Source organism: Solanum tuberosum, unplaced genomic scaffold, assembly GCF_000226075.1.
Source record: "Solanum tuberosum cultivar DM 1-3 516 R44 unplaced genomic scaffold, SolTub_3.0 scf00110, whole genome shotgun sequence".
Lineage (NCBI taxonomy): Eukaryota > Viridiplantae > Streptophyta > Magnoliopsida > Solanales > Solanaceae > Solanum > Solanum tuberosum.
The window spans coordinates 118,625-130,565 of record NW_006239037.1 but is presented as its reverse complement, the minus strand read 5'-3'; the positions used below and the strand labels follow the sequence as shown (position 1 = coordinate 130,565).

At 35.9% G+C, this 11,941-nt stretch overlaps 1 protein-coding gene across 2 annotated transcripts; it reads left to right on the top strand.

Moving 5' to 3' along the window:
- The first annotated feature begins 629 nt into the window (after window positions 1-629).
- On the top strand, window positions 630-11,583 carry LOC102583744 (preprotein translocase subunit SCY2, chloroplastic). 2 transcript variants are annotated; one of them, XR_367452.2, is made up of 15 exons: window positions 630-1,038; window positions 2,250-2,771; window positions 2,913-3,001; window positions 3,859-3,938; window positions 4,058-4,147; window positions 5,276-5,367; window positions 6,054-6,137; window positions 6,391-6,532; window positions 7,690-7,806; window positions 8,026-8,155; window positions 8,753-8,876; window positions 8,981-9,087; window positions 10,557-10,670; window positions 10,748-10,918; window positions 11,193-11,583. XR_367452.2 is itself a non-coding variant. In XM_006349604.2 (14 exons), the coding sequence occupies exons 1-13, from the start codon at window positions 975-977 to the stop codon at window positions 10,644-10,646; spliced, it is 1,731 nt and encodes a 576-aa protein (XP_006349666.1). In that variant the 5' UTR covers window positions 630-974; the 3' UTR covers window positions 10,647-10,670; window positions 11,193-11,583. The 2 variants fall into 2 exon arrangements, 1 of the variants encoding a protein (XP_006349666.1); XM_006349604.2 differs by lacking the exon at window positions 10,748-10,918.
- Window positions 11,584-11,941: the final 358 nt, after the last annotated feature.

The following is an 11,941-nucleotide window of genomic DNA, read 5'->3' as shown; positions in this document are numbered from 1 at the left end:
GCTCCCCTATTTCCATCTCTTTCAGTTGCTTTTGTTTCTCTTTTTTCTTTGCTAGTATCATTTTTAATTTTTTTTTTTTTATAATAACATTTGACATATAAATAAGAGATAACGTGTTGTAGTGGTGTGGTTGTTCTCTCTTAATTATATCGGATGAAAAATATATTATGGATGGGCGTTCAATTTTCGTTTGATTTTTTTAAAATCAAATTACAATTCGTTTCTTTAATTTTTTATTTAAAAAAATATGCACCGAACATCGAACTGAATTAGTTCGATTCATTTTTCTCAACTTCGATTTGGTTTGATTCGATATTTTTAAAGATTTTCTATGTGAATTTAACTATTTGAATATTAAATCTAATCTAATTTGTTTATGAATGATATAACTACTAATTGACTTTTAATTTTTTAGTTAAAATTTAAAAAGTTTGATTCTTTGATGCACCAAAATACCAAAATTCTTACGCTGAACATCAAATAAAAAAATTAATTTTTTTTTTTAAAAAAAACACCTGAAATCAAAGTCAAAAAACTAAATTAGTGCGATTCAATTCATTTTTCTCTGTTATTTATGCCCACCCCTAAAACCCCCACACAAATATTTTTTCTTTTCCTTATTTATGCCCACCCCTAAAACCCACACACAAATATTTATTCCCCAGTCGGTCTTCTATCTTTGTGACCTTTCTTGCTCGGCTATCTCTCACTTTCTACAAAAATACAAGCCAGAGAGGGCTTCTTTCTTCGTGTTTGGAGTGAGTTGTCGAGCTCCTTTTACCTCTCAGTTCCATAACTGATCTTCTGTAGACTGTCAAGATTGCCGTTTTCCGGTTTTGTACCCTTCATTTTAATCTTTACCTTTTTTTGTGTGGACTATTTGACATCCTATATTGGAAAAACTATGCGATAAGGATTGAACAATTTTGATTTCGGAGCTCAAGGTTTAGAGCACTTTTCATTCAAGTTCTGCCATGGAAGCCGCCATTCTCAGCTCTTATACACCGGTTTCCACAACGACGGACCTGAGGATTCGAGGCAAGTCTGTATACTTCTTTTTTGCGCTCTTATTTGTTTTCAAATTAATCACCGGTCAGTCTTTGTTAAAACTGCGGAATGTTACAAGAAAATTAAGTAAATGGCTTTGCCATTAATATTCTATTGTCTACTTATTTGTTTAGCATAGTATTGTTTTCCTCAATTATGAAATGAGTGTCACATGAATGATTTTCTAAGTTAATTTTCTGATAGAGACATTGATTGCTCTCTCTCTCGTGTGCGTGTGGGTAATGAAGGGAGATTGTAACAAGCATTGATAAAGGAGTTCACTCCCTTCTTTCAACAAATTATAGAAACAAAAGAGAAAACAATGAAGGGCAGGAGATTCTAGAATTACACTAAGTAAACAACGAAGAAACGAAAGATGAGAAGTATTATTTACCCTATCAATGTGGTTTTGATAGAGCTGGCCGATATCATGTGTTCTGCAGTGTTGACTCATTTCCAACTGAACAAGATATGAAGAGAGCTGAGCAAAGAACTAGGTTAACTGGAGAACAAAATAAGTTCTTCACAATCACAACTTACTCTGCTGATATAAGACAACTATCTTTCACTTCAGCTTTGGTTTTAAATAAATTAGATATTACTAGTTTTTCCTGTTAAAAAGATGTTACTATTACTTTAGTTTGATAAATTGTAAGGCCTTCTTTGTGTTTCTGGAGTTGAATGATGCATAACTGAAGGAATGGTTCTAGTAGGGTATTTTTGGTACTTACACTAGAATGCTCCAAGATCAGATTTTGAAACTCAATATGTACAGTGTAAATTACGAAGCAGTTGATATCTTTCATGATCTACTCTTTTTTAAGTGAGCTTTCCAGGTTCTGCTTAGTTGACATAACTTTATTTGGCTTGAGGGAGTTATCCTAAAAATACAATTATCATTAAAGCACGTTGACAAGGGGATGTAATTATGTTAATACCTTCCTAGGAAAAGAAATTGTTAGACTTGTCACTTGTTAGTTTGGTTAGGAATTTTGCGTAGTTTGGACTGGAGTATATATATTAAAACTCTCTTTTGCCCTATACAAAATGTGGCAACATATAACTTGGATTACGTGCCAATCTTAACAAACCTAAAGCATATATATTTGCTTCATCATCCTATTACTCAAGCTCTATGTTTCTCTTACTGGTAGAAACACATTTAAGACCAACCTTCTTTTTTTATTACTTTTGGCTAGCAGGAAAGTTTGCTGGATGTAATCTCCATTTCTATAATTTGCCACTGAACAGAATACACATTCCTCTCAAGTTAAAATTTTCTGACTTGAGTAGAAGGCACTTTTCTTCACGGAAGGGGTTGATATTGTCTCATGGAAAGAAAGAATTGCCCAGCTATTTCACCCATCAACTTTCAAGCGACTATACAAGTATCAGGGCAGCATCAGGAGAAACACTACATTATGGACAGTCTTCATCAGTGAGTGAAGATGAGGGAGTGTCACTAACATCTACAGATGCCAACGAATTTGTGTCCTTGCAGCCTAGGCAGAAGCAATTTAGAAATAGATTCTTGAACTTTGTAAGACTGGGTTCCGTCGTTGATAATGCTGCTGAGTCTTTTTTCAAGAGTGAGATAAGGAGAAGGCTGTTTGTGACTGCCATCTTAATTGTCATTAGTCGTATAGGATATTTCATTCCTCTTCCAGGATTTGACAGGAAGTTGATTCCAGAAGACTATCTCAGCTTTGTCTCGAAATCAGTTGGTAAGTCGCCTTTTCATCTAGACCGATATTTTCCTAGTTAATTTAGATCAGTTTTGAAGTAAGTTGGTTGATCTTATTGGTTCTTCAAACTCGCTGAATGGAGTTTCCTCCCATGTAATTATTAATAAACCGTCCTTGCAGATCAACTGGGTGATTCCACTCCAGAACTTAAACTTTCTCTTTTCCAACTTGGGGTCAGTCCTCAGATAGCGGCATCCATTCTTATGCAGGTCAGTTTTCTTTCACCAGATATAAATTTTTCGAACCAGGATATCAAAATTTGGCTTATCATATTATGTGAAAAGAAGTTTTTGTTTCCATGTTTTGCTTAAGTAAATATATTTGTTGTGTCGGACCACCAGAGTAGCATTTCTTCAGAAAGTGAATTACAAAGATCTTTTTGTGGACCTACCTGTGTAGTATGTATTATACAAATGTCAGGTGAAAAAATGTAGTTGAGTTCCCATACGTGCGCCACTTGCCCTTAGGAAATTCTGGTGTATAAAAAGTAGAAGGAGAAATTCCAGGCGAAAATTGCCTAAACAGTATCTGCATCTGTCAAAGTGATTTCTATAAGAGATTTAAGGGATCCTGGAGGCGGAAATTATCTGAGTTGGATCTAAGTCACCAAGTAAAAAAATTATCGGAGTTGGATCTATAAAAAGGAGAGGTTATCATTTGAGTTGGAGAAAGTGAAAATAACAGCTAAATTTGCTGTTTAAGATAATAAGAAAAGGTATTTGAACAACAACGGTAATCATACTTAGTGAGTGCCCCATTGCAAAAGTACCTTATCCGTTCGTCCAACATCATTTCTTTTTTATTCATTTTTGTCGATTTGCCTAGCCATTTTACTGAAGGGTTTTATCTTCCTAAAAATAAAAGGAGTTCTTTAAAAGGATTTTTATAGAGGTGGAACAAAATGTGTTTGCTCTTTAGTTGATTAATATTGTTGCTGAATGAGCAACTGATTCATGTGTCCTTCTGGTTTGAGAGACCAAGGCATATGAAATTGTTGGATCCATCCTTCTGTTGCATAATGCCTCAATTTTGTGCTAAACTAGTGAATGCCAACTTTCCCGTACAGGTATTATGTCACGTTCTTCCTTCTTTAGTGAAGCTGAGAAAAGAGGGCTTAGATGGGCATGAGAAGATCAAAAGTTATATGTATGTCTAGTTTTTCATCTCAATAAGTGAGATGGGTTGTTTCTTTACTTTGGTGGTCAATTTCTTTTTTTTGTCATCACAAACTTGCACAAGCTTATGAAACTTTGGATCTATTTTAGATGGTGGATCTCGCTTGGTTTTGCAATTTTGGAAGCTCTTATTCTCTCTTGTCACTCACTTCCATATTCAATATATGCTGCCAATCATAGGTAAGAAGTACAATTTTTTCGTGTAATAATCAATGGGAGCATAGTTTTGCTATTTTCATTTTCATTCTACACAAAAGGTCACTATTATTTTTATTGTGTAATTTGGGAGTTCATTTTCCAGTAACATCATTCTAACTCCATTTCTTCCAAAAGGTCGCAAGAATTGTTCTTGTTCCACATTCTCAACAATAGAATACTCGGTGAAATCCCACAAGTGGGGTCGGGGGAGGGTAGAGTATAGCATACCATACCCCTACCTTGTGGAGGTTAAAAGACTATTTTCGAAGGACCCTCGGCTCGAGTACACATATCAAAGTAGGTATGAAAAAAGAAAAACGACAGTGAAGAAAACAAAGCAACTAATAAGGAAACAATGACGACCACATAATAGTGCGATAACCTAAACACAATAAACAACCGTCGATGATGGAATCAAAGCAAGATATTATAAGAATATGGCTTAACCCCTTGAAAAGCAAGACAACACTTCATATCTACTAACATTCTACCCTAATACGTGACCTCCACACCCTCCTATCTAAGGTCATATCCTCAGTAATCTGGAGCTGTGTTATGTCATGTCTAATCACCTCTCCTCGGTGCTTTTTCAGCTTACCTCTACCTCTCCTTGTACCCACTATATTCAACCTCTCGCACCTCCTCACTGGGCATCTATGCATCTCTTCTTCACATGTCCAAACGATCTCAGTCTTTCTTCCCTCATCTTGTCCACCACGAAGGCCACTCCCACCTTGTCCCGAATATCCTCATTGCTAATCTTATCTCTTCTAGTGTGTCCACACATCCATCTCAGCATCCTCATTTCCGCAACTTCCATCTTTCAAAAATGGAAGTTCTTGATTGGCCAGCACTCTGCCCCAACAAAATCGGTCTAGCCACCACTCTGTATGCTATTTGTGAATGACATAGTACTAATTAATGAGACAGGCAATAGAGTTATGGCTAGGTTGGATATATTTACATCTTTCACAGTTGAGAGGGTTTGTAAATTATTGTTCCTCATCCCCAGTTGTTTAGGTCAAAGTTTTTTCTCATGCTGTTGATGTATTATTTGCATGATGTTGGCCGAAATTAGTACCACTCAGAATGACCTTCATTTCGTTGCAGGGTTAAGCATGTGTTGATGACTATGTCCCTTTTAGTTTCTGGTGCAATGACTATGTCATGGATCTGCGACAAAATAACCGAGTCTGGATTTGGTATTTATTTCCTTCCGTGCTTCTTTCTGTATCTTAATTTTCTTTTCTTACTTCCTTTGTAAACATCTCTTAGAATTCTAATTCAACTTGTTTTCCCCAATTTTAGGCTTTTTCCTGTTAGTCTGTTAAAGACAAAGATCCTTGTCCCTCCAAAAAAAGAATAGAAACGGAGTTGCTTAGGGAAGAGTTCAAACAAATGGTCAACGACCTTTTGAGTTTCGCCAATTGTGTTTAAACTTAACTTTAGGGACGTGGATTGCGTTTTGTGACCAAAAAGAAAACTAGGCCCGTTTGATTGAAACATAAGGAATGTAAACTAGTGACATGATGACTCTTTTTATTTCTGATGAAAGTTAGTATCACTGGCTGTTGAAGTTGTTATGGCATACTTGTGGCAGTCCTATTATAATTCTTCTGCTCGAACCCGAGATTGTAAGAGTTTTGAAGAATTATGTAATTGACTAAAATTGGTTGACCCCAATTTGGCTTGGATACTTGCTTGATTTATTGATGTATTTGAGGAATTATGTAACTGGCTGAAAATTAGCTGACCCGAATTAATTTGGTAAGGGAATTTAGTCCATTGATTGATGTAAGTTATAACTGAATGATAAATTTGGTTAGTACTTCCTTTTTTATTTCCTGCGACCCTTTTCATGTTTGCTGACGACTAATGGATGGTTCAGGTCAAGGATCAACTTTGATTATTTGTGTGGGCATTTTGACTGGCTACACAGATACATTGCAGAAAATGTTAACTCAAATATCAGGTGGGTTACAAATGAGATACTGTAGCTTTTTAATTCTTTCTGATCATTGTACTCTATTGGTAAGGATATCAGCATGTTATGTACGAGAATCGATCCCTTCTTCTGTCCTGAACCCATTTTAAAGTTGTGGTGGAGTTTGGTCATGATCCGAGAAATAGTCAGAACATAACAATATAATTTGATACAAGGATTGCATAGTCCAGTCCCTCTAAATTATTGATTAAAGTTCCCTTCCTCCTTAACATATACACAGGAAGTAGCGGGAACTGGTGGCTTTATGTACTTGCAGTACTAGGTGTTTTTACTGTCGTTACAATGTGGGCTGTCGTTGTGAGTGAAGGGTGCCGGAAAGTTAAGCTGCAGTATTATGGTTTCAAAGTTGCTTCTGGTGCAAGGTGACTTGAACCCTGAATTGCTGTTGATTTTGCATTTTCTTTTTATTGGAAGCCAGATTTTCTGTTTGTGGAGTATTGTGAAATCTTCATACGCGTAGTTACATGTATCTTAATGCTTATGTAAATGTTTTTACAAGCTAAGATTTCGGGGGACATATAACATTACTTGAGTAACGAGGGAATCTTAAATTAAGAACTGGGCAATGCTATAGTGAAATCTTATGATGGAATTTTAACTACTGCTGTAACTGGAGCTGTATGTAGAGTGGAAATTTCTTATCAAGGAATTATTGAGTAGCTCAATCATTGACAATTATAAATGCATCTAAACTCCATTATGTTTGTACTTCTCTCGATTGAAGCTTTCATGTGCATGCAATACTGAAGTAGCTGCTTTCTCTTGCATGCTTGATCATGTGTAAGTGAGTGCGAGTAATAAAAGATATTACTGCACACTGTCATTAATATATTTGTATGCTCAAGGCATGTACTTCTCCACCAAATGGGAAAAGTTTGTGACTCTGCTTGAGTTTGTAGCCTTTTAGGACAAGATTGAACTATTTGTTTCACTTAATTGACATTTCATGTCTGAAGAAAAAGGAATTTGCCTTGGTTTTATTGATGATAAAACATGTCTGGCTTGTGCCTGACGACTGCCTGCCATGTAAGTATGGATACATACACACATGCACACACACATTCATACAAGTATTCACACTCACGTATACAGAAAGAAACTGTCCAGTTGTTACTTGTGAGAACCTGAATTATTGAGTTGGAATTAGATTTTTTATTTGGCTTGGGATTTGGTTACAACTTAAATTTGTACTACCTTTTTTTTTGAAACTGGAACTTTGTATATTTTTCAAAAGACAGTACTAAGACTGTACTAGTCAATATTTACAACATGTCCTTCAAATCCTACTATCTTTTACTAAATTGAGTCTAGTACATCAATTATGGAGATAGTAGCATTTGAGTATAACTGATTACACCAAAAACATAGTACTAAATTGAGTCAATTACATCAATTTGTACTGCCTAGGAAGCCAGTTAGCGTAGAATTAAGTTTTTTTTACATACAGAGATATATTGTACTCATTTGGGAATAGCATATTATATATTGGCATCTGATTTAAGTTACTCATCTTGAGCAGAGAGGATTCTCTAGTTCCAGCAGTGGAGCCTTATATCCCATTCAACATAAATCCAGCAGGAATGCAGCCTATCCTTGTTACCTCTTATCTGTTGGCACTTCCCGGCATTCTTGCAAGGTTACTTTATATTCAACTAAATTAGATTACAGTCACACCACTACTTTAGTGGTTGTTTGCGTATAAAATATAAAACTTCAGTGGTTCTTTACCAATGTTTTAGAAGTTGGATCTTACCTACATCAGTGATATGGAGCCATCATTGTACCTGAGCTTCAGTTGACATCAGTTTTTTGAGGTTTTCAGCTACAGATTTCTGACACATAGTTCCTTTGGCAGTCTTCTTGGTTCAAGGTTTTGGGAACACATTAGAGACGCTTTGAATCCTGACACTTCACATGGCGCAGATCCATGGGTTTACTATACAGTTTATGCTTTCTTTGTCTTCCTCTTCAACATATTTGACATTGTAAGTTGCCATTAACGTAGCATGTAGAAAGTAGATTTTAAAATGTCACATGCACAAAATATTTTTTCCTTGAAGATTGCTGTTCAATTGGAGTGGATAGAACATCAATGGAATCAATTCAATACACTAGGTCCTTTTTAACAAGGATGTTTCTGGACTGAGAAGTTTCTACCTATTCCCTTGGATTGAAGCACTCCAGTCATTAGGGGAAGCCCAAAATACCAGTTGGTCTAGTAAAGGTGAATAAATAAGTAAAAGATACCCAGACTTGCTGGTGAGTTTACAATGTTCAGGGCTGAGGTTGGGAAATAGAAACTGAAATCAACCTTTTAAGGTTACTAATTAGGTAGCCAGGAAGTCAAAAAGGATAGAAGACCACATAACGCTGAGGTTTCTCTGAGTAATAGTAGTGGGAGAAAGAGTAGTCATTTTAGGAAAGATGGAAGTCACTTAGAAAAGTTATTAAAAACTGATTATCTGATGTCAATCTCATATCAATTTCTATGCTTCTGTCACTTGAAGAAAGAAAAGTTTTTGAAAGGTTTTTAGGGATATTCTCTCTTGCTCAGTTTTACTTAACGGTAAACTTCTGACCAGGCGAACATGCCAAAAGAAATTGCTGATTACTTAAACAAGATAGGTGCTAGAATTCCGAGTATAAAACCTGGAAAAGCCACAATTGCATATTTGACAAAGATTCAAGCTTCAACGCGGTTCTGGGGTACATATCTTCTCTCTCTCTCTAAACCTATATTTCTTGTTTGTGCAATTCACTAACAGATGGTACTTCTCTTTTCTTTTTTATTTTATTGGATTGTTGTGTAGGTGGTCTGTTATTAAGTGTTTTGGCCACCACATCCACCATTCTAGACCATTATTTGCGGCGCATCAATGAAGGATATGCAATAGGATTGACATCAGTGCTAATAATTGTAAGTTCATGGGTTTTCAGGCATGCATAGTTTCTTTCGGAGCACACACGAGTTCCTCTCCCTCCTGCCAATGGGCTCTCTACCCAAAGGTTCAGGGAAAAGCAAATGAAAAAAGAGGAACAAAAAGAATGTGATGTGGATACCTTAACTTATCTTTTTGACATCAGTACTAGTGATTGTAAGTTCATGGTTTTCATGCATGAATAGTTGCTTTCCGAACACACACAAATCTCCCTCGCTCCCCCACTAGTTAGGCTCTCTAACCCCAAAAAGAGCATGATGCAGGTGCCTTGACTTAATCTGTTTCAAGCCGATTTGATAAGCAAACATCTCTTGCTTCTACACATCTTATTCTATCCAGGAACTAATTGAAGAAGGAAAATGACTGGTGTTATCTTTTAATGGATTCCTCATTCTCTTTTAAGCAACCAATAAGTTGTTGGACACCCTCATTATGCACTTGAAATTGGTCTCTTCTTGTTCCTTGGATAAGTTAAATGTTTCATCAATTGTCCAGCATTGGCATATACCTCCAGTTGGACTGCTCTAAAAGAGAGTTGGATCAATATTCAGTCAGTCGTAAGTTCTCCCAATTCACACCCCAAGTCCATTTTTTCTTTTTAATATGACTGGTACTTCATGAATTGATCCTGAGCCAACTGTGCAACAATCGTCTCTGGTCCTCCAAATATCTTCTTAGCCCTATTTTAACCCTCCATGATACTATATATATGTGGTATGAATTCAACTCCTCAAACAGTAATTGTCTCTATGCTGTGTGGGCTATCCAGGATTGTATCACTGTCAATCTCCTAGTCTTGTCAATTTCTTCTAAGAGGGATGTACCTGTAGTTACCTGCTCTACATTTTGATATATATGCAGAATGTTCTTGTAGTTATCTGCTTTATATTCTGGTTTACATGCATCATGTTGTAAAGCTATATTGTAAATAGCAGGGAATCCATTCCCTCATCTTTCAGAGGGCTGTGACCTCGCCTTGCATCAGGCGAAAATTTAATCCTCTGTCCATTGCAATGTCATAAAGTAATGTATTTATATTGTGGGGTTGCTTGGTAGATTATTATAAGTTTAACAAGGCAAATATGAAATTTTACTACTGTTTCAAAGGATTAATAGTAGTGGGAAATATGGTTTAACGGTAATGAGGTAATTCACATGATTTTTGAGTCCACAATGAGGGGATATCTATTCCATATGACGAAGGAAGTTAACTGCAACTGAAACCACAAGGAGGTAATATGTAATTAACCCGTTAACTTAAATAGGCAAAGTGTTTCAGGTAGAGAACAAACTCAGATTAAAGATAAGTAGTTTTTCTGAGGTTGTCTGGTAATTTTTATCAACCTAGTAGAAATCACTGCTATTATACTCCTGGGAATGTAGTAGAATGGTCATTGTCTTTCATATGTCGTACTGAAATATTTCTTCTTCCTGCCTTCTGCTGCAGGTAGGTTCGATTATTGAATTGAGAAGATCTTATCAAGCATATAATGTAATGCCAAGTCTAAGTATGGCTTTGAAGCGTTATGGTGTATGAGATTGGAGTATGGCTCTATTCGAGGTATATCTATGGTGTCATACATAGTACATGATCTATACCTTATGACTTCTCTCATACATTACTTGGTGTTTGCGCAGTAAATGGGATTCAGTTCTTGCTTGCATCATTGGTGCTGAGAATATTTTGCATAGTCTAGGATGTTCTTGAGTGAAATCTTAACTACCAGTCAACTTTTAAAACTTGGAAGATTGAAGATGTCACTATCAGCCAACTCTTCTCGGTCAAGACACATTTTCCATACATAGCAAGTAATAACCCATCCTTTGGCTGACAGAGAAACCATCTTATCCTTCTTCCTTTTATTTCTCTTTATCACACTTTAGTTGTGTCATATACAATTAGATGAGTTTTTGCAGGATGTTTAGTAACTGCATAATAATAATATATAGAGTTCAATGATCCATGAAACAGAAAAATCATTCAACCCACTAGCTTCACAAATTAGTTGGACTTCTACATGCAATTTTCGAAATTTTGCTGATGACAACACAAATCATCTGCTTCCTGAAATTGTGTTTCCAGGATACAGGATGACTAGCATGAAATAGCTGAATTTAGACAAAGACAAGCATGACACGGATGGTTTATCGATTTGTTCACATAGCATCATCGTTTGGCTTTCTTACGTTCCAATGTTGCCACAAACTGATGAAGTGCTGTCTGAGCATTAATAGAGTTCAAGATACCTGCAGAATACGCATGTTCACCATGTATATAATTACATTTTTTCAAAAATACTGTAGATGGCCAAGTTATGGGCATGAAGCAAGTCTATTCTTCTCTTGGCATGCAAAAGAGGATGTGATTTTGCTTTATTTTTGAAAGGTTATGTTTACAATCTGCTTGTGTTTGTTGAAACGTGTGTATCAGTGTGAATTTTTATCCATATTTACGCGATGAGGACTAGTCTGTACGAAAATGTTCCTTTCTTTTCTCTCTATTTAATGGAGCTAAAAACATTGCAATGATGTAGTTTCCTCCAGAAGATTTCCATTCTTCCCCAAATTCATTCAGAACAAAAGGAAGGAAAGAACTATTTTCGAATTTCGAGTTAAAAAGGTTAGACAACGGTTAGTTGATGAATCAAATGTCCAGTCACATTCAAATCTTCTATGTTCAATGAGTTTTAACAATTGTTAGAAGGCATTTTTGCCTATAGGTTTTAAATATATTTTGCTTTATTTGAAATTTATGAAGTTGGAGCTGTGATTGGTTATATATGTAAAGGAGAAATACAATTTATGAAGATTGAGCTAGAAAACAAGTCATGA